We start from the raw sequence: 22,337 nt of genomic DNA, 5'->3' as shown, positions 1-22,337 counted from the left end.
TTTATGTTTCTACAAACATATATAATCTCAATACCATAAACTTTTCTTATAAATGATTCATTCGTTGATGTCAAAATCAAGTATCAACAATAAGTATAGTATTATTGAAATAGGAACCGGGTAACTATGGAAAACAACACATCATAGACTCTTTCAACCTATAACCAAAGACTTATTAAACCCCACTAACTAAAAAGACAATTTTGAATTAGACCTCAACAGAGATTAAGTGGACTTGTGGGAAGTTGTTAGATTAACTTCTCGCAAGTAATTGAAGTATCCGTTAGACTACAAAAATATAGTAACGTAACGTGGAACCTATGCTGGTTCAGTCAGGCGACTAGGGGGTTGCCAAGCTCGACGACAGTTGTTAGATGGCTGGTGCTCAGGCTAGAAAAAAGCGCAGCATGAGGCTACCTGGTCAAATATCCATGGTAATTTCTTTTAAGAGACCAGGAATTAATATTCAAAGAAAGGTAGATAAGCACAGACTTATTAAAGATAAGTTTGCTCATTTGTGAATGCGATGTCGGGTTAGTTTGGATACAACCCGCAAGGTTCATCGGGGGGTCATGTTCCATGTTTGCACAATTTTGTTTCTAAAGTAGTCGGATATAACTGTTCTGACATAATATAAGCTCATAGATAATTACTGTAAAATATCAATTGTTGGGCATTTTGGTATGTTCGAATGGCTCCATATGGTATAATTTTGTTGATAGAGTAGCACAGATTGTGACATATGTCAATAAAAGAAATGAAAATTATAGCAATTTCAATTTGCTCTCCTCAAAAATTGCAGCTTACTTTTTCATGCATGCGTGTAGGCTTTGTATTCCAATATTTTTATTTTGTTCTGCCGATCAATTCATAAAAATATTGGAATGAAACAATTAAGCAGAACAAATGTTTATAAAATAGCGAGTACTCAGCACTAGCATTCCTCGTGTACATGGAAGAATACACAGCACTGCAACAGTTTTAACGATTCACAAAAACAGAAATATAATAAAAATTATTATTGAATAAAAACTGACAAAATGAACTTATACAACCAACCCTTGAGTGGCTAAGTCGTTTGATATAGACTCTTGGACATATTACTGAAGAGATATTGAGTTCGAATTCCTCTTTAGTTGCTAATAAAGGTGAACACTTGAGCTTTTATCCGGTTGATAGTTTCAGGATCCTAAGAGATTAGTTGAGTTATGCATAAACTAGTCCGAATACCCCAGTTTTAAAAAAAAAAAAAAAAAAACGCACGCACAGGCACAAAAATATATTACACATGAATACATGATACTCCCTCCATCATCAACTTAACTGCATTGAGTGATTTTCATGGATGCTTGCACTTATTGGCCAGCAGAGACAAAGAATCATAAATGGATCCACCCTCATAACTCAATGCTTTCTCTGCACCGTGTTTTAGCTCTTTTGCCCGATCCCTTATTGCATGCCCTTCTTTATCCACCATAATCCTTCTCACCATCATCATTATTTCCTCCCTTCCAACCACTCTCTTCGATGGCAGTATCTTGGGTCGAACGGCGACGCCAAGCTCCTCCGTTAACAGGGTAGCATTCATTCTCTGCTCTGCATATAATGGCCATGCGATCATCGGCACTCCATTGCTGATACTCTCCATTATTGAATTCCACCCACTGTGTGATAAAAATCCTCCAACTGATGGATGGTTTAAGATGTTCACCTGTGGAGCCCACTTTGGGACCAATTTTCCTACTTCATTGATCCGGTTCAGGAATCCTTCAGGCAAGAAGCTTGATAACTCATCATCACCACCGCTTCCCACAGTAAAAAACGAGCCGTCTCCCTTTGCTGCTGGCCGCCGAACCACCCAAATAAATCTTTGTTGGCTTAACTCCAAACCCCAAGCCAACTCAATGGTTTGCTCATATGACAGCGTCCCTCCACTCCCCAGTGACACGTAAAGCACTGAATCACTTGGTTGCTTATCTAGCCAATCAAAGAGTTCTTTGTTGGAGCCAGTAGGTTCAAGGGACCTCACTATCGGGCCAACAGTATAAATGGGAGCCTTAACGATTCCACCTAAAAGTTTATCATCTCTCAGTGCAGCCAGTGCTTTCGGCTGCAGATCCTCCCAAGTGTTAATCAAAATCCCATCACACAGCGGGATCTCCGTCCCCATGCGAACATATTCAAAATATTGTTGATTAGTCCGATCCAACATTGGGTCAATCACCTCTTCAGGTCGAAGGGACTTGCAGCCCGGGATGTCAAACGGTTCTGTTTGATCAACATACTGTCCTTGCACCAACTTATCCAGGATCGGAGTATATACAGTGAGTGCGAGAAACCATGCATGCGAGGCTACAAAGTAGTACTTTGGTATCTCAAGCTCATCAGCGATCTCAAAAGATTCAGTTCCGAAGAGGTCAAAAATCATCGCAGTTGGGCGAGATTTCAATGTAGATATTGCTGCATGTAAAGCTGATTTGCTTTCACGCATCATGATTGCAAGTATGGTGACGACCGCGGTATCAGGGCCTACGAGGTGCGAGATATCTGGCGGTGGAATTTCGATAAGTTGACAAAGTTTTGGACTCATGGCAGCTTGGATCATCTCTGATTCTGCGGCTGATGTTTGAGACGCAACAACAAAGATTGTTACTTCAAAGTTTTGGAGGGTGACAAGGCGTTTTCCAAGTTCCAGAACAGGGATGAGGTGCCCCAAACCGGGATTTGATATTAGAACTGCATGTGGCATTGAGATGGAGGTCGCCATGGCTCAAAGTTTAAGGATTCACTGGAGCTGGAGCTAAATTCTTTCACCAAGTGAAGGATACAATTATTATGGACCTTCAGCTAAATATTTGTGGTACATATGTAAGAAAATATTAAACGAAAAGAGTCAAGTTTTTGTACTATTCAGAGCTAAACATGAAAAAAAGTTAAAGAAAATATTATCTATTAATCAGTAGTTTCAACTGCCATTCAGCTGTAGTCTTTGATACTACAGTTTATGGGCTGTATAAAACGTCGTGATAAAATAAACAACCAAAAAGATTTTATAGTGGTTCGGCTATATAAAAATCAAATCTACATCCACTGTTATATTATTATTGAGAGATGTTATAGAGTTGAATAAGGTTACAAAAAGAAGTTTGCGAGATGAATGAAGGACATTCGGCTCTCACAACCTATTCTCTCTAAACACTCCCTAAAACAAGTCAACTTATTTTTCTCTTGTACTTTATTAACACTGGAATCCCTTGAAGCGGAGGTCGTCGATTCCTTTTATACTTGGCTCGTCGACAATGGTTGAGAGTGGGTGTTACGGGCTGCGTGCATGTATAATCTCCTTAATTAGGATCTGAGTCAGTAATCTTCATACTTATAATAAGCCAGGCCATACTCATGATAGTTTAACGCATGTTTTTGATAATAATCGCCTTTAAGAACAGGCAAGACGACAAGTGACAAATGGGAGGATCCAAGCTGCCAGCCTTCAACACACCATGTTTTTGCAGAAAGCTGACTGCCAAGAAATTAGGCACAGCACAAACAATAAAATTGATATGGTTGTGGGGGCGGATCTTCCTTATGGTTGGCCGGGGTACACACATTCTGCCCCAAATTGCAGACTTCGGACCTGCCCTTGCAACGATACTGTATATCATAACTTTAACAACCAGAGCGAAATTTTGATACCATTATTGAGATTTAAGAACATAAAACAATTTTGTTTTTCCTAGTAGTTTTTATGTTAATTTTAATAATTGACACTAATAACATCATCAAAACAACACTGTGTTAGGGCCAAAAATTGTCCTTGGCCCGAATAGGAAAACGGGCTTGACACTGAAGAAGAAGCCAGGCCCAATCCTGATATGACCCAACCAGATTAGGCCCATTCGGTACAAGATATAGCCAGTCCAAACCACGTGGGCACGAGCCTCCTAATCCCAGTCTATTTCCTAGGTCCATGGGCGAATCCAGAGCCCACAACCCCCTCAGAGTACTTTCCTACTCCTGATCAATCTCCCATTCAAGGTCACCTTCCTATTCCTGATCACTTTCCTACTCGGAGTTACTCTCCTAATCAGAATCACCTTCCTATCCGGACACTGGTAAGACAGCTTACCACAGCCCTAATTCTTCTAGGGTTTGCATCAGAGTCATACTAGGACTCCTACTTCTACCAGGATTGGGAGACCAGACGACCACTATATAAACAGAGGCCAACCCTCTCACAAGGGACAGATGACATTACACCTTCACACTGAAAGCTCTGACTTGAGAGCTCCCCATCACCGCCGTAGTCACAGTCCCCGACTAGACTTCCGGTAACTTCTACTCCCTAGCCCTCACTATATTAGCCTCTCTCAGCCTTGCTGACTTGAACGTCGGAGTGCCTACGGCAAACACCACCCCGGTGTTTCCCGTTCGCTTCACGCGTGTGTTTCTCTACGTGTGCAGGTGCAGCGGATCGCTAGTGGCCTTAACCTCACGGGATCAGACCCCCCTTTCGTACAGGTAGATTTTTACGTCTACACACTGTAAACTCATTTGTTTGATAAGAATAATGAAAAGAAAGAACTAGACTTAAATAGTCTTATTGAAAACTTGTTTCTTTATTTGTTACTGAATTACATGAATTGTGATATTTTACTGTATTTGTGTTTGTTGTTATACATGAGTTCTGCTTATTCTAGCTGATGAGCCCGTGACACTGGCAGACCTGAACATAAAGGTTAATGCAAAGGTTTTTTCGCAGAAGTCACATCTTCTAAATCTGGGCCATAGTAAGAGTCATAGTTATTGATGATTCCGTATTATTATAATATTTGGGCCTGAAAACCACGAAACCAACCCAACCCGAAGGGAAGAAATGGAGGAGGAGCTATACACACTACACACCAGACTTTCTAAATCTGCTCACCATTATTGTTTTCTTTCCTTTTTTATTTTTGGTTAAATTATAATTTTATCTATTATTAAATTAGTAAAAGAGGCAAATATAATAGTATACATACCCAATTAGTTAATTTGTTTACATTTGGCACAATAATTCTAATAAACAATTTGTTAAAGAATAATTTATAATTAGTTGTATCGTTATTACAGTTGAAAACCTAATGATATAAGAGCCGCAAAAGCCAACGAGGTCAAGGCAACAAACAAGGCAGAGTGAGTCTCAATTCAATGAAATGTTGAGTCGGATGGGCCAATGTTTTTGCTATCTCGTCGACAACTTCAAAACTCTTGACACCACATTGCTAAATGGCTCCCGCTTGAGCTGGTTCCCACCCACCAGTAATTATGTTTCACATTGTAGTTGGTTGATTGCTGGTATCCATGCACAAGAAAATTAGTTTCATTCCTGAAAGAATCAAAGCAATAAACATTTGCAAATTCTAGTTTGGGCGGGGGGTGTATTAAAATTGTTAGAAGAAATAAGGATAAGAATTAACTAATAATATTAATGGAATCAATATGGATGTCATTGATTAGCAACTCTTTAAAAATAATGATAATAAGGGTAATCATTAAGGCTCTTACTTTATCGACAATTTCAAGACTTTAGAGGATTTGGAGGATTAGTTGAAGTAAGTGCACATAAGCTGATCCAAACACCCCTTGTAATTAAAAAAAAAAAAAAAAACTTTATCTAACTTGACTCAATTGTTGCTTTTTTAACTTCTAGCAAATGATTTGAACTTCAAATTAGTAATTCATTTATATCTAGATATAATAGGGCTGGACAACCCTGAAACGATCTAATTAAGTGAAATTCATATTGATAAAAGAAGTAGTCATACATTGAAAATATAGCTAGGAATTGTATGAAAATGGAATACTGATTATATAAATCTTAACAGCCCAAATCATATTTGAAGCTGAGATTGGAGAGCTAATTAGCATATAATTGGTTGATTATATATATTGAGGGCCTGCAAACAACTAATTCTGGCTAGCGTAAATTAGGGTCCCACAGAGATCGATGAACATTCAATGAATAGCGAAAAGTTGTATGATTTGATGAGTTTCAGTTGATAAATACCAAGAGGGTAATATAGCAGGAGTCGAGAGGTTGAAGGTGATAGGCTTCTGCTGCTTGAAGCAAACGACAATTACTACAAACCCAATTGTTCGTTAACCTACTTCAAATACATACCACAAAACCATATATAACACAAAAGCACTTCCAAAGTCAAGACTCAAGATTAAGACTTATAACTCATTGGATGTTGTGAAGCTTATTAAACGACAACAGACAACTTAATGCTTAAAACACGCGTGAAAGCTAGGTAAGCATCACACATCAAAACCTACTTATCCACGCATAAACATCCATCCACTGCACAACAAAAGGGTTTTACTAATGCGCTGCTTTCATTATTATGATGTTTATGGAAATTATTTGAACCAAATAGAGAGTAATATGAAAATGAAGTAACATACAAACACACAAATTAAAACAATAAAACAAAAGAAGGGATACACGCGATTTACTTTGATTCACTAAATTAACAGATTATATTCAACCTAGTTAATATTATTTCAATATTATCGATGTTAAAGTGGTTGACAATTCTAACACTGTTGAGTTGGGGAGCTATATTTATGAAATTTACTGGTATGTTATTATTAGCAAATCCACTGTTCTCTGATTATCCATCTCTACCTGGCTGCCCAATAGCAAACAGAAACTTTCTGTCCCTTGGTGTTTGAATCATCTGTTCATTAGTGAGGGCATTTTCAGCAAAGCAACCACTCCAAAGACTTTCTTTGCTTAAGATTTAATTCAAATTAAACATACATCAGAATAAGTATTAATGTAGCAGGAGTGATTGGGGCCGTTTGGTCAAAACTGATCACTAATTATTAGGAAAGGAGGTTATTGACTAGTTTGGTGAATTAGAACATCAAGTATGGCGTAGCTCACATGCAACCATTAACGACAGATCACATGTGAAGAGGGCCCTATTAATGGGTTTGGATGCCTTTTTGACTCACAGAATCCAACAAATTGCAGAAGAAAATTGAGCATGACATAAATGGATAAGAAACAAAACATAAACTCCGCTATCTATTGTGTAATACTGAAAATTACCTAAAAAGGATATTCCTATTTTAATTCACTTCTGCCCACACTCTTCCGTTTTGATTGTGTTTGGAGATTTGGAAAATATAAAAGTTGAACCTTTTGAGATTGTTTATGCAAGAACTTTTGTGTTGCTGAAATAGGTAAATGTTTTCTCAAATGTTATAGTAAACATTGGACTAACATGGAATATACCTTTCTTAAAAAAGTGTTGTTTACATAAAAATATTTGTTCTTAAACACTTTCTTGCCAAAAGCCTCCCAAACACACCACCCTCAGATGTCACCAAATAATCAAATCCAACGATAACATTCCGAGAACCTGCTAAATATTTTATTTAACTGTACCAATGATAATAATCCAATGGAAAATAGATGACATGAACCTCGATGCTTCTAGTGAATGGCAAGTATAAGCTTATCCTAGGTGGTCTAATGGTAAAATAACAAAAAAATGTTACATAAGCTGCCAAGTTCAAGTTCCCCCACGGACCCTAATAGGGGTGACCATTAAAAGGCTTACCTAATCATCAACTTCATGACTGAAAGTTAGTTGAGGTGTGTACAAACTGATCTGAACAAAAGTATAAGCTTATCAATTAGAGACCAAATAATTTGGGGTTTGCTTGCCAACAAAATAGGTCTAATAAATCACTGCCATCAAATGTTACGAGCATCTCTTTCTTTAAAGGATACAAAATTCCCTGATCCCCAACCAGAAATTGAATACAATCACCCTGTTTAAAGCATGGGAGACTATGACATTAATAATTGGATTAAATCCTATGATAATGAATAGTTAAGAGGACACTAAACATAAACAAGTGAACAATAACCTCCCCAATCACTTGCTTTAGTCTTTCCCACAGCATGTTTGCACTATGGAATCTGATAGGTAAGATTCCTTCAGAGCTGTAATGGCTCATTTAATTTAGACTACTAACTATACACATTAAAGAAAATTCCGGGCATCACCAAATGTGAAATCAAGGTTTCCAGAGATTGCAGAAACCAGAGGAGACCCCCAAGTGATGCCATACATACTAGACTAGCTAAAGAAACCAAGCACCATTTAGAATGCACAATGAAAACCTACATAAACTTTTTCCTCCATTCACACATTCTCAAGTCAATCCAGGTTTTGGTAAGATGCTTTATCAACGCGTCTTGCCACTTCCTAGTGTAAGCTCCAGATCATCCACAGCTATGTCATGAATTCTCTCACCCTCCCATGGCTTAACCGTATGACTACCAAATTCAAACTCTGAAACTCGCTCCCTCTCTGTTGTCACCCCCCAGCTTACCCCTCCATGCCCATTAACTGCATCCTGAACAGAATTTTGTTTTAGCACCGGTTTAACAAGATTAAATGTAGGTGAAGGAGGGGCTGCTGCTGCTGTTGCTGAGGGTGCTACTGTCTGGAAACTGACCCAACGACCAGAGTCCACAGTGGATGCATCAGACTCATCACATTCTGGTATTGTGGCAGGTGCAAGATGCTGGCGGCGGGTGGGGCTTGAAGGGGCAGATGCCGCAAACAGGGGATGGCGGAAGGAGTTTAATGAGCCATTTGAAAAGGATTCCCAATCAGGTTTTCGTTTTGAACCTCTAGAAGTTGGAGATGATAGAGGTGGGGTTACAGGAGCACTATTTGATATTCTAAGAGGAGGTAAATTAGAGGGGATGGAAGCAATGTTGTGAAGGAATGGAAGAAGGTATGTTGAGGGGTTTGCATCAAAGCGAGTTGGGCTGGGAAATGAGGATGATGTTGGACTGGCATGGTAGGAGGCCACAGGACTAGGGAAAGATGAAGATTGAGGGCTTGGCTGAATGGAGGAACATGCACTGATGTTATTACAAGCTCCTGCTATTTCAATTGGTGTTGGGGGCTTGTATCCCTGCAGAGGTAGAAGCAGAAAATTAGTTGGGATGTTAAACAGTACATTACAATGTCATTCCTCAAATTCATAGAACAGCCTATGTTATATAGCTTATAAATCAATTTCTATCATTTTTCCCTTCTTAATTTACTTAGACTAAGAACACACTCGATTAATTAGGCCCTGCAATGTATACGAATGTGAGGAAAATAGATAGTAGCGTAATATTCGGGGAGAACTGAGGAAACAAAGGATTTGACTAAACCACATGAATTAGACGCACCGAAAGAGAATAGCTTGGAGAGAACAACTTCTTCATTGTTATTAGTTCAAGGATAAATTTAATCATGAACCAGGCAAAGGAAACAAACTCAGAAGCTAAAGAAGAAGAAATATGTAAAAAGGACCACAAGAATCATACGCAAAGACACAAATTTGGAAGCAAGTATCCCATACAAATAAGAGTAATTCAAACGGGAAACATTTAACCTCCAGAAACTCAGAGCTCCCAAGGTACCTTTTCCTCTCTAGTGATTTCTCAGATAGAAAAGACCCACAGATATTTTTAATCAACATAATTACGAAATTACAAGAAAAAAAAAAATCATTTCCATACGAAAACAAAGGTTCAGAAAAGAAAACACAAAAGACCAAAATTAATGAAGACCCGTTTCATCTAGCGCCATGAAATATAATCTAAATCTAAAATAAAGGAATGCATGCACGTAGATAAGTAGATCTGTCAAACCAAATGGATTACCCAGATAAAGAACCTTGTTTCCAGAACCTTGAAAGTCAAAAAAATATGAACAAACAATGATAAACAGAGAACAACAATCTTGAAACGTTATGAAACTTTAGATCAACAAATTAACAATGATAAATGAAAAGACAAACCTTGCGATAAGTAGTTCCATCTTCTTCAACGACCCAGCCAGCCTCAGAACAAAGAGCTTTCAAGACCTCATTGTTGTCGCAATGTTTTGGTAGCTTATAGTTGCCCTGAGCTCTTAGCCCTGTAAATATCTTTGCAGCTATGGCTCTTCTCCTTCTCTCCCTTCTCTTATTGTTCTCTCTTTCCTTGATCGTTGGTAGCCTTCCTGATGATCCTCCGGCTGTCATATTTTCTACCAACACAAGACACCTCTCTACCTCTCTCTCTCTCTCTCTCTCTCTCTCCGTTTAGAGTGTGTTTTGTAAGAGGAGAGAGTATTGTAAATTGGGAAGACTGGATCTCTCCCACGAGGGCCAAGCTTTGTTTATTAAGTTTTACAAGAGAATGCAAGTGCTGGGATGTTGCTTCCTTTGATTCTTCTTTTCCTTTTACTCTATTTCCCTCTTTTTTCTTTTCACACGTAGATGAGTTAAAAACAAGTGTAATTTAGAATAATCAAGTATTTCAGGGCTTACCATTTTTGAGCTTATCCAATCCCGTAATCATAACTCCTATCATTTCCACTAGAAAGTTTACAAAATTTTTGCACCCTGATTTTTGTTTTGGTTTGATCAAATTAAATTAAAAGAATATTCATCGTGAAAATAAATAAATGTCAAAAGGTAATATTAAAATTTCTAAAAAAAAAAAAAAATTGAATGAGCTAGAGGTAATATTTAGACAGGGATTTATGTTATTGGGCACTGGGATACAGAATCTATGACCTCACTTACACTTAAACATGTTAGGATGTGAGTGAAGAGTGAAAAATGAGAAAAGCTTCTCTGACATTACTTGATAGACGATACAACACATGACATCACTACCCCTTTCTGTATTGAATTTCAGACATTCATCACATTTTCATTTTTTGCTTCATGTAAATCATATATTATAGATCATTTATATAATTACTTAAGCCGTATGAAAATATAATAAAAACATGTAAAGGAATGGAGGAAAAAGTAGAGAACACAATTATAGTAACATGGGGAGTCAGTGTTATGGGTGCCTCCATTATTGACAAGTTGTTTGAGTCCCGATCTAGATTTCCCTAAGCATCAACAATGCATTAAACAGAGTACTATATAGTAATATGGTCATCTTCCTCTTTTTTTATTTTAATCTTTTTCAGTTTAAAAACAAAGAAAAGTATGACACACCTAATTAAATATATGGCACCAACAGTATGATCACATTGCATATTTTGTTAAAATTCCACAATTATATCAAAGTAATCGCAGTAATCAGTTTGCGTGTATCTCAACTAATTTTCAGGGTTTATTGAATTCTATTAAACTCAAAAAATCAACTAAATCATAATGTTATTATGATAAATGGTTCCAAAGTTTAAACTTAAAAACTCAAAAAATAAAATAAACCTCTTTGATCGTCGAGTAATCCTCGTTGATCATCGAGTTAATCCCTTAGGATTTTTCAATATGTATTTTGTTAAATTCATATCCATTCCGAGGTCATCTTACTCCGAGGGTAAGGGTCGCAGGCCCGGCTCAAGAGGTAGGCAGGTAAGGCACCTGCCTAGGGCCCCCAAAAATAGAGGCTCAAATTTTTTATAATTTTTTTAATATATTAAAAAAAAATGGTGTATGATTTTTTATCCAGGCCAGGAGGGAAAAAAAAAAAAAAGCCAAAAAGACCCGAATTTATTATAAATTTTTTACATATATTCCCACCCAAAGTTTGATAAAATAGTAGTTTGTACATCTAGTTTCATATATTCCAATTTACACCCCTAAATTAACACATTAAATTTCTTTTAACAATAAAAGGTTAAATAGTCATTTACATGTCTCAAATTACTCAACCCCAATTCCATCACAAATTCGGGACATTCACATAAAATATCTTCATCCCTCTTTCACTGCCAGCCGTTTGGAGCGATTCATCAATTTTCTCACCAAATTGACTGGAATCATCACTTTATCATTTTCCCAAGTGTTTTTCCAACCTTGATAGCCCTCGATTTGATCGATTTTTTACGAATCTCATAACCCAACTCCACCGTGCACGACAGCCATTTTTTGACCTTTCAGCATGTACCTGGCGTTGTTGGCCTTCCCTGATACCACCATCTTCCTCCTCTCAACCCTCTCACAAAATCCCTATCATAACTCATTCGTTTACTCCGTCAAATCAGCGGCCACCAATTCCTTTTGGCTTGCGACTTCTCAAGCCTTTCTGGCCAATCAAGCATTGGAAATTACCTATTTCATCCACATCACTTTTCCAATATCTGCTCTCCACAACCCCCACCAACCTGACCCAGTTAGCCTGTCGATCGTTGTCTACCTTTCCTAGTGATTTTGCATCTCAAAAAACAAGAAAATTTTATCAAATTATTTTAATATGTTTATATATTAGAAGGCCCCCAAAGTAATTTTTGCTTAGAATCACAAATGTTCTTGAGACGACCCTGAAGGATCATGAGATCGACATACCCCAACCGTTAGATCAAACACTGCCATATTATGGAACGGTACAAAGGTTGGGACACACGTTTCTTAAAATGTAGCCCACTCACAAAGAGCAATCGTGACGTCGATGATTTCAAGGAGATGCCTTCTCTCCGGTATTTGGGTAATCTCTGACGTGATGTTCAGTTTGAACGGTACATAAGCGGACAAATAATAAGGCTCTAAGTTAGAGGGGCCTACTGCACTGACCCCACCTTCACCACTCAATTCATGTAACTCTCCGCGGTGCTTTTGCCAACGCTAGTCGACTTCACACGTGCGACATTGAATCTTATACTAATAAAGTAACGTAACGCCACCGGCTAGTGGGGACCACAGTGCTTTGACGTGTCAATCAAACCAACCAACACGTGAACCTGGTCCCATAATTTTATGCAGAGGCGACCGAGACTCGCCCATTTTCTTTTCTTTCTTTTTCTTTTTCTTTCTTACGGTAAAGAACGGGTCTACTCACTAGTCACCACTGAACACTGCTGAGTTCACCTCGCGATTTAATTGATGATATTTTAATACAAACAATAAAAAAGGATGGTAATGATATCCCACGAAGTTTCTTAATTATAAAATCTGAATATAGATTTTTGTTCCATGCTTAATTTTGATATCAACAGCTCATATATATAAAATGTTAAATTATTCTTGAAAATAACGTGTAATTAACTTATCCAAGAGTTGGAACAAGATTGAATAATATTATCAAATATAAAGTCTAAATAATAAATAGAAGAGATAATTTTTAAAATAGTTTGGATACCTAAAACATTCCTACGTTTATTGTTTCTTTTATATATGAGAGTTTATAAAAGGTTGTATATAACGAACAATAAATAGAGGTATAATAACTGAGTTTTAAATAAAATATTAAATCAGTTTCTTTCTTATCAGTTCTCTTTGCTGTTGATTATTTATGAAAATAAAGATTAGAGAAATCCCAAAATAAAAGGAGGAGTCATCTATTTATTGTAGCTAAATTAAAGATAATGATAACTTAGGAAACATCTTCAAATTATTTAGGACTTGAACAGGTGTGTGGTCTTCATTAACTCATAGATAAAATCTGAATTTGTTGAGTTGATAACAAACGTATCCCTTTTGTCTTGAGGTAACGTGACAACTCCTGGATAACGTAAAATATTCATGAACTTTGATTAGTGTTTGCTGATATAAACTTACAATAGCCTTAATTTTGTAGGCATAACAATATTCAATGATGTCTACATAATTATAATTATATCGTATATTTTTATACTGTAACATTTAATTAACTAAGTTACAGAAAAATACAATCATATAATTTAAAACTTAATTAATAAACGAGAAAAGACATGTAAATGGGGGGTTGTGTTACTCGTGTAGTTAGTTGTGTAATAAAGAAGACGATAAGTCTCGATTCAATGGCTGTGCAATGTGCACGTGCGGATCCAGCTAATGTTGAAGGGGACGGGACAGCTAAGCTAGTAAGGTAATGAAGGAGACAAGAGTTGCCACACGTGTGGGGGAAAAAATAAATAAAAAAGAGAGAGGCGTGCATGGCCATGTCTTCTTGTCCCAAGAAGGGCCAGGACTACTCTCATTGGTAGAAGAGAGCACGTGGGGGTTCATTACACCATGCCATGAATTGAGACCAATTTGATCAACCGAACTTTAATTAATTTATTATTATCAATTTGTTTAATAATTAATAATGAGTAAGCGACTTTTTCCCGTCTAAGTTTTGCCTTAATAACGTTTTTCCACCTAAAAAGTTTGAAAATACAATTCTATTATCCAAAATTTATATTTTGTTATTACTCAAAACCGACAACTTTTTCTGTTACCAACATTTAAACCTCCGATCTTCTTTCTACAAAATTCTTCTCACTTTAATACATAATTTCTTATCGATTATCGATCATTTTAAGACTAAAATTTTTTATTTTTAACTAACTTTTTACTAATTTCAACAACGAATATTCAATCAGTCACTATCATTAGATCTACTAACCGTTACTTTATAAAAATCTCTATTACCCTGACTCTTGGTCAGCTGAGAAAATTAAGTTTATTTTGGATATTAAAAAAATATAAATTTTGGGTAAAAAAATGGGTATTTTGAAATTTTTTGTGGGATAGTGTATTGAGGCAAAACAATTGCGTGGGAAAAAGTCGTTTACTCTTTTAATAATCTATAAACGTTACAGTTGAAACGTCCTATTGATAGGCTTGACACGGACCTTGAACCTCATCTCACGTGGGTGGGACTTTTTCGTAAACAATTCCACCTTCCACGGCCCTTCATAACTATTAAATTCCACAGAGTTAAGTAAATGAATATGAAATGTACATTAACCCATCATATTAAAATTAATACTGTCTTCAAGAACAGCTGATGCTAAATCATTTACGTTTAATATTTTATAGTATGATGTAAAAATGAGTTAAATAACCAGAGGCAACACCCATTTAAATGAAGCAGTTTTAGTTTGAGTTGTATATTTTAATGTTGTTAGTTTCTTAGAAATTTCTTAAGAGTCGTCATGGGATTAATTAAAAGAAGGTCAACTTGTCCAAATGCATCCCATATTCTTAGGTTACGAATATTTTTTCTTCTTCTCTATTATACACACACCATTCAGTGCCACGATTAACTTGTTTCGTCAACCTTATTCTGTATTTTCTCTAGTTATGGTTGTCATTGTGCAATTTCCCTTCCTATTCGAGTTTACGCAAGTTTTATTGACAAAATAATATGGGAAAAATGTTCATGAATCCAGACCAGGCTTGGTCCTGGGCCTGAGAGCCTAGGATTATCTAAAACTGGTTGACCTTTACAATAGATATAAACCGAAAGAGGGCTAGTTTAGGAGCCCATTGAGTTTCTGTCGGGCATATATTAAGATGGAAGCCCATTAATTTATATAACTTTGAAACTTGATTTCTCAAATGATTTGCTCTTAATTTGATTAAATTTGTTAATGCTTGATTTTGACACAAAATATTCGCACGTGAGAAACGCTAAGCGGGCTTAAAAGTCACATATGATATGAAAATATGTAGTTGAGTAAAGGGTGAAGAGCAGTGTTTAAAATGGTTCGGATGCTCTAAGGCGAATCCTAAGTCCACTGATATTGTCTTAATGAGAGTAAGGTTAGGTCGAGTTCAGCGAGCTGAGTTACAACTTTGAGAATACAAGAGATTGAGAGAGAGAGAGTAAGCTTTTTTAAAGTGAAATTAGTCAATCTCGCAAATGAGAGAGAATACCTCTATTAATAGTGGAATGTATCAAGATAATGATTACTAAATCTGCAAGTAGGGTGGATATCGTGCAAATCCTTCTCTGCGTTCCATTGCTCACCTGTTCAAGTGATTTCCTCGACTTGTGTAGGGATTAAACACGTGAACGATTTTCGACCATCCGCTAACCTGGTGTTCACCCACTACACTGACATGGGCATGTCACTCACGTCATCATGCAACATGGCCGCGTCTGAATGATCGCGAAACCTTCCCAAGTTCTAACCACCCCATGCTGACAAGACTTTATGTCACTTCTACCTTTGCAGGCATAACAAAATTTATCCACATTAGTTTATCATTACATTGCATTGCTCCCATGAGAATCATACAAACAAATCATTTTTTTATATTAAAAACAATAATAATGTCATAAAATTCATAAGTTTCTAATTAAGTGTTTGCTTGGTATCATTGTAGCTTAAGAAATAATCAAATTAACTTTTAGGTTACAGCAGTAAAATTGTTCAGTAAAAAGTGTTTAAAATTGATTATTTATAAAAGGATTTTACAAGGGGATAACTTTTAAAAATGAGATTATTTATAAAGCTTATTTTACATTCCAAAAAGTAAAATACACTCATTCATAATTATTCAAATTACAAAATAAACTTAAATTCTAGACGTTCGGAATCCTACATTTGATTCGTATAAGGATGTGGTCATCGACAACCCCTTAGGCCTGCCAGCAAGAACGGGTGGATTAACATGAAGTCGTTGACAATTATAGATTTTGAAAATCAAAGCAGTTATAGAAACGATATTTATCAAACACACATGAAATTATTTCTAAAGCTGATTATTTTTAAAATTGAGAAAAAAAGGATTAAACTTCCAGCTATGACTATCTAGAACTAATAATAAATTTATTATGGAAAGTGTTAAGACATTAATAAGTTGATGACACCTCATTTATGTTACAAACTTGCATTATTTATAAAAAAAAATAATCATCACCCCCAAAATGTTTTCGGAAACAAATGGCAACAATGAGCTTGTCTCATTGGTCAAGGTTACAGAATATTTGGAAAAATGGAATGTTAAAGGCCACTAACATGATGCCATTTCCTTGATAATCAAGTCAAAGATAAGGACAAAGGAAAACTGCATCTGCAATGTCCTGTGAGGGACAACCTTATATATCCACGGATGTTAATCAAAGTTATTAGATCCGATGATATTGACTTTCTAACCAATTAACAATTAACAGCAACTCCCAACTTACTCAGTTAAAAAGATGATTCAACATCCCTGGCGCCACTTTTGAAAACCAAGTTTCCATATAAGGATGATTTTATGTTTTTTGGGTTTTTGGTTTACCTCTTCGGTTATTCCATCACAGTAGGAGTTTTGACTTTTGGCGTTGGCTGATTTGGAATAATTACAAATAATTCTTCGAGGGTTATTGGGATGGCAAGAGTTTCCTTGGAACAAGGCAAGTCAACGTCCAAGATCGCCGCAGATTCTGGGACCTGTTGTTGTTCAGCTTTTACAGGAGTTTTGTGCTATTGATTTATGGGCCGTAATCGTATTTATCACAGATTTGGTTCCGGTGCTGTCCCAAGATCTAAGCCTTTTTATCACAGATATCTCGATACTATGAAGTGAGTTTCTTGCGTGTTTTTGTTTTCCAGATTGTTTATTGTTTATGTGCTTTTTTATTATTTTTTTTTAAAGAAAATGGTTATGGAGTCGATTGAATTTTAAGAAATTTGTTCAGCTGGGATCCAGATGATATTAGAAAATGGAGGGATTTCTCTGATAAATGATTTGATTAAGCGTCTGTTGATTTGGAGTCTGATACTTTATCACTGTTGATGGAATAAATGTCATTTATTAGTTTTAAGATGGACAACTAACTCTTAGCATATTTGAAATAAGATTTTTAGAGTGGAAGAGTTGAAGCTATAGGCTATAAAATTCTTTTTATATTTCCTTGGATAATTAATGCTACCTTCATTTCTAAAACATAACTATTGCTTAATAGATGATCTATTTCTGTACGTAGCATTTATAGATGATCTATATCTTCCACTTCTGAATTTACTTCAATTGTGAGGTTTAGATGGACTAGAAATCATCGCTATGAACATTCCACTTAACAGCATCAGTATAGCATTTAATGTCTTGTTCAATTATACAACTCAAGATTCTTTTTCCCACATGACAATGGCATACTCAGATAATCCCAATTTTTCATTTCAGTATGGTTACTTGTTCTTTTAATTCATTTTCATGGATTTTTGCTTTGTTGGACAATTTTTTCCATCTAGCTTTGCCATTATGGATTTTGTACTGCAAAACCTCATCTAAATCACTATTTATTTTGTATTGATGAAATCATAACTAAGATTTTACATGTAATTCTAAACATATTTTTGAGAGGTCTTATATATTAGATCAACCGAGATTTATGAAGTAATTTGCATGACCTATGTTGGTTAGTGGATCATGGAATATTTAGTGAACTTTTTAAGTTTTTATCTTCCTGTTTTATGTATGTTCAACGATAGGAAGTATTATGTCTTATACCTTTTTCCAAGCCATTTATTTCCCTTGTATATAAAAGTTTTACTCTCTGTATTGATCCTGATTTCTGTCCCTTGGAAATATGTTCACTTTTCACAGAACATTAAAGGTTTTGGGGGTTTCTCTGTCTCTCATTCTTATCAACCTGGCTGCTATAATGGAACGTGCTGATGAAAATCTCCTCCCTTCTGTTTATAAAGAAGTTAGTGAAGCGTTTGATGCTGGGCCATCTGATCTGGGGTATCTCACATTTGTAAGGAACTTTGTGCAGGGAGTGGCATCTCCCTTGGCCGGTGTACTTGTTATTAACTATGACCGGCCTTTGGTCCTAACTATTGGCATTTTCTGCTGGGCCTTATCAACTGCTGCAGTGGGAGCAAGCCAGCATTTCTTACAGGTTGCAATGTGGAGAGCAGTTAATGGCTTCGGATTGGCAATTGTGATACCAGCTCTCCAGTCTTTCATTGCTGATAGTTACAAGGATGGCGTGAGGGGTGCTGGATTTGGGTTACTAAGCCTTGTTGGTACTTTGGGTGGCATAGGAGGTGGCGTTTTAGCAACCATTATGGCTGGTCAGCAGTTCTGGGGCATGCCTGGATGGCGCTGTGCCTTCATTTTGATGGCTACATTGAGTGTGCTGATTGGTTGCCTTGTTTTCTTGTTTGTTGTTGATCCGAGAAAACAAACTAGTGTCACTCATGTATCTGGTGAAAATTTTGATAGGTACAAACCTATTACTTGAGATTATTTAGATTTGTCAAATGTTTTAGTGTCTCACAGCCATCTATATTCGTTGACCATGTGTTTTCAGCTACCCAAATGCCCTGTGTTTGCGAACTTTACAGCGTATTAAGTAGCATTTATAATTTCCATTAATGTTTCGTAACTCAACTTCTTATTGTTGCAGGGATGAGTTGGTAGAAAAGGGTAATGCTACTGTATCATCTGTTTGGCAGGAGTCTTGGACAGCTACAAAAGCTGTTATCAAAGTGCCAACATTTCAGATTATAGTCCTGCAAGGCATTGTTGGTTCATTACCCTGGACTGCCATGGTGTTCTTTACCATGTGGTTTGAATTAATTGGTTAGCACATATGTGAACTTTACTACTTAATTGAGAATATACCATATAATCACATCTTTAGCTGCCACTGGATTGGAGTACTTAATAAGCTCATTCTAGTTATGCAGAAAGCAGCATTATTGTACTGGGTGTCCCTTTTACAATTGTCATTGCATTTTACCTCATTTCTTTTCATGATGTGTGATGACTTTGTGTCCTTTTGTAGGTTTTGATCATAGTAGTACTGCAGCCCTTTTAAGTGTATTTGCTGTTGGATGTGCATTGGGGTCCTTCCTTGGCGGAATAGTAGCAGATCAAATATCACGAATCTACCCGCACTCTGGCCGTATTATGTGTGCTCAATTCAGTGCCTTCATGGGTATTCCATTCTCATTGTTCCTTCTTAAGGTGATCCCACAATCAGTAAGCAGCTATTACACCTTTGCTGTTACCCTTCTTCTAATGGGCTTAACCATTAGCTGGAATGCCACTGCTGCAAATGGCCCTATGTTTGCTGAAGTGGTCCCTGCCAAACACCGGACCATGATTTATGCATTTGATCGTGCTTTCGAAGGATCATTCTCTTCATTTGCTGCTCCTTTGGTTGGAATTCTTTCAGAGAACATGTTTGGCTATGATTCAAAGTCTATTGATCCGGTTAAAGGGTCTGCGCGGGAGGCTTTTGCTTTATCACAGGGGCTTTTGTCAATGATGGCTGTTCCATTTGGTTTGTGTTGCCTGTTTTACACGCCCTTGTATAAGCTTTTTCGGCGAGACCGTGAGAATGCTAGATTGGCCAGTTTAAAAGAGGAAGAGATGTTTTGAAAGGCTCTATTTCAGTTGACTGCACTGTCAATCATAACTTCTCAACTCTAGGACATTTTACTGAGAATTCGATTCAATTTTTCTTCTCAAACTGAAGAGGGACTTCAGCTGACATGTCTGCTGATTGGTGTAGGACAACTGTCGAGAGAATAATCCTTTTTCCTGATTTAATGCAAACAGGTTGGTTGTAATGAACTTGTTTAGATTAATTTTGATTCACACTAATCATCAAGGTAGAACATATGCAAGTCCAACATTATCTGCGTTAAAATTTCTGGGGATAGTCAGGATGATGTAGATAACTAGATGGGCTGCGTTTACAACTAAACAGCTTGACGTGAATTTCTGTAGTTGAATTGCTTTGCATACAGAATGATACCCCTACTATGCAAATTAATGAGACACATCCAAGTTCATGTTAGCTAAGCCCCAAGGTTTCCCGGTTACTATCCTGTAAGATACTTAGCATGGTTGTGCAGCTAATGAGGAACAGCAACCAACTGAGACTGTTTTTATGATCATAAAACCATTTTGGCAAATCGTGAGGAATTTGATCAGATAACTCTGGTTTTGATTTGGCTCTTATTCGTTGGATGGTAGTTTTGGTATAGCAGTGCTGCCTAATAATACTATTCTGTTGATTTATATAGATGGTTCAGGCAAATTCTAGAGCCCTTGGTTTCTTCTTTTTCCTGTTCCATTTGAATCGTCATCACGTGCTTAGCTGTTATTTTCACATGTTTTCAAACAATTTAAATATGAATGGTGTTTTAAATGTCTCGAAAGGACACATGATGAGATTAGGTTTTGTCTGGTCTGGTCTGTATTCAAAGTTGGCCAAACATCATTAATTCAATGGTGTGAATCTGCATATTCATTTTAAGCTAATGGAGTACTGGAGAAGAGATTTTCCATTTTCCTACTACATTGGGAACTCGGGTCCAGGACTCATGCGTGTCTGTAGCGCAGAGACACAGGATAAAATCGAATCTGGGGTTGTTGAAAATGATAATAACATATCACATGCCAACAGACAGAAATGACATCAACATAGTTTAACAGGTAAGCCGTGCTTTTTTTGGGATCATAAGTGGTTGGTCTTTTTTAAGGAATCCAGGTCCTTCCAGGAAAATACAGCAAAAGCATAACTTGAAAATTAGAATTAGCAGATAAATGTTACAACCCACCACCATAGTGGCATTTACATACACGATTCGAAATATTCATCCCCAATATACCCACCTTCCAAAGCCATTCTCACATTTGCCTCGAACACATGTGGATGGTCCCTCAACATATCAGCAGCGTCATGATTGAGGGGATCCTCACAATTTGGTTCCTGCATACATAAATTAATGCAACCAAAAAAGTTAGAACAAATAAAATCTATATGTCATATTAACTTAAGACAAAAGACACACACAGAATGATAGCGTATTACCGTGAAGAGATGATACAATCCGTAAATGATAGTGTTAATATTCAGCACAGGTTTCCAATCTTCTCGCAAGACATTGAGGCAAACGTTTCCTTCCAAGTCAATATTGGGATGGAAGACCTGAAGGTTTGATGCAAATTTGTAAAAAGCCAAAAAACATAGCACCATATGAATGTTAAGTATATGGTGAAAAATTAACAGGATGGAGATGGAATGCTCTACCTTGGTCTTGCACTTAACCCTTGGCGCATCATGTGGATAGATAGGGGGAACTTCGAAAGAGAACAAGAACGTCCCATCTCTGTAGCAACAATTTGGAAAGGATTTAATCAAACAACACTGAATATTGAGACACACAGAACAGAGGAACCTTGCTTTCTTTGAAGTAGGGAAATTGCAGGAATTAAATTTCAGCAAAATGCCAATGCCTTTTGTTTGAGTTGAAACTATGGACAAGGGACATAAAAAAACTCCTTACTTGTAATACCCTCCATCAGGCTTAATTGAGATCTCAAAATTCATCAAGTCGTCCTTGCCATTGGGGAATGTTATGTTGCAAGAATCAGGTAAGTTCAGCTCAGTGATATCTATGACAAGTAAAATGCCAAGATTTATGTTAGGAATACAGGCATTAAGTAAATGATGAAGAACTGAGAAGACAAAGTTAAAAGACTTTCCTTGGGAAAAAAAACAACTCAAATCTCTGTTCGATGAATCTTGTGTACTTTTCCACCTCATCTTACAAAACTTAACCCAGCAAAATTATAATAAAGTAAATAATATTTCTTCATCCTGTCCTTCTTCTTACACT

At 36.7% G+C, this 22,337-nt stretch overlaps 4 protein-coding genes across 5 annotated transcripts; 1 reads left to right on the top strand and 3 right to left on the bottom strand.

The window, feature by feature from the left end:
• Positions 1 to 1,276: 1,276 nt before the first annotated feature.
• LOC116107031 (anthocyanidin 3-O-glucosyltransferase 5-like) lies at positions 1,277 to 2,767 on the bottom strand. Its single transcript, XM_031393334.1, has one exon. The coding sequence runs from the start codon at positions 2,765 to 2,767 to the stop codon at positions 1,340 to 1,342; it is 1,428 nt and encodes a 475-aa protein (XP_031249194.1). The 3' UTR covers positions 1,277 to 1,339.
• Positions 2,768 to 7,711: 4,944 nt separating this feature from the next.
• LOC116107079 (BES1/BZR1 homolog protein 2-like) lies at positions 7,712 to 10,310 on the bottom strand. Its single transcript, XM_031393375.1, has 2 exons — positions 9,868 to 10,310; positions 7,712 to 8,988 (listed from the first exon to the last, which is right to left on the bottom strand). The coding sequence occupies exons 1-2, from the start codon at positions 10,090 to 10,092 to the stop codon at positions 8,248 to 8,250; spliced, it is 966 nt and encodes a 321-aa protein (XP_031249235.1). The 5' UTR covers positions 10,093 to 10,310; the 3' UTR covers positions 7,712 to 8,247.
• Positions 10,311 to 16,658: 6,348 nt separating this feature from the next.
• LOC116107078 lies at positions 16,659 to 20,329 on the top strand. Of its 2 annotated transcripts, none has more exons than XM_031393374.1 (4): positions 16,659 to 17,224; positions 18,301 to 18,924; positions 19,109 to 19,284; positions 19,490 to 20,329. In XM_031393374.1, exons 2-4 carry the CDS (start codon positions 18,359 to 18,361, stop codon positions 20,086 to 20,088), a joined length of 1,341 nt encoding a protein of 446 aa, XP_031249234.1. In that variant the 5' UTR covers positions 16,659 to 17,224; positions 18,301 to 18,358; the 3' UTR covers positions 20,089 to 20,329. The 2 variants fall into 2 exon arrangements, with proteins under 2 accessions (XP_031249234.1, XP_031249233.1); XM_031393373.1 differs by having other exon boundaries at positions 16,659 to 17,276.
• Positions 20,330 to 21,086: 757 nt separating this feature from the next.
• LOC116107030 (NEDD8-conjugating enzyme Ubc12-like) lies at positions 21,087 to 22,264 on the bottom strand. The gene is made up of 4 exons (XM_031393333.1): positions 22,005 to 22,264; positions 21,749 to 21,827; positions 21,530 to 21,646; positions 21,087 to 21,427 (listed from the first exon to the last, which is right to left on the bottom strand). The coding sequence occupies exons 1-4, from the start codon at positions 22,262 to 22,264 to the stop codon at positions 21,290 to 21,292; spliced, it is 594 nt and encodes a 197-aa protein (XP_031249193.1). The 3' UTR covers positions 21,087 to 21,289.
• Positions 22,265 to 22,337: the final 73 nt, after the last annotated feature.

Source organism: Pistacia vera, unplaced genomic scaffold (genome assembly GCF_008641045.1).
Source record: "Pistacia vera cultivar Batoury unplaced genomic scaffold, PisVer_v2 Contig526, whole genome shotgun sequence".
Taxonomy (NCBI): Eukaryota; Viridiplantae; Streptophyta; class Magnoliopsida; order Sapindales; family Anacardiaceae; genus Pistacia; species Pistacia vera.
Note: the sequence above shows the minus strand (reverse complement) of the source record. Positions and strands in the feature narration are given on the sequence as shown.

Excerpts from the sequence above, each read along its gene's own strand:
- LOC116107031 (XM_031393334.1), bottom strand. The coding sequence starts at position 2,767 with ATGGCGACCTCCATCTCAATGCCACATGCAGTTCTAATATCAAATCCC.
- LOC116107079 (XM_031393375.1), bottom strand. The coding sequence starts at position 10,092 with ATGACAGCCGGAGGATCATCAGGAAGGCTACCAACGATCAAGGAAAGA. Across the intron at positions 8,989-9,867 it reads ATGGAACTACTTATCGCAAG|GGATACAAGCCCCCAACACC; the intron begins GTTTGTCTTTTC and ends CTACCTCTGCAG.
- LOC116107078 (XM_031393373.1), top strand. The coding sequence starts at position 17,188 with ATGGGCCGTAATCGTATTTATCACAGATTTGGTTCCGGTGCTGTCCCA. Across the intron at positions 17,277-18,300 it reads AGATATCTCGATACTATGAA|AACATTAAAGGTTTTGGGGG; the intron begins GTGAGTTTCTTG and ends CACTTTTCACAG. Across the intron at positions 19,285-19,489 it reads CATGTGGTTTGAATTAATTG|GTTTTGATCATAGTAGTACT; the intron begins GTTAGCACATAT and ends GTCCTTTTGTAG.
- LOC116107030 (XM_031393333.1), bottom strand. The coding sequence starts at position 22,264 with ATGAGGTGGAAAAGTACACAAGATTCATCGAACAGAGATTTGAGTTGT. Across the intron at positions 21,647-21,748 it reads GGGTTAAGTGCAAGACCAAG|GTCTTCCATCCCAATATTGA; the intron begins GTAGAGCATTCC and ends TCAAACCTTCAG. Across the intron at positions 21,428-21,529 it reads GATTGTATCATCTCTTCACG|GAACCAAATTGTGAGGATCC; the intron begins GTAATACGCTAT and ends TTATGTATGCAG.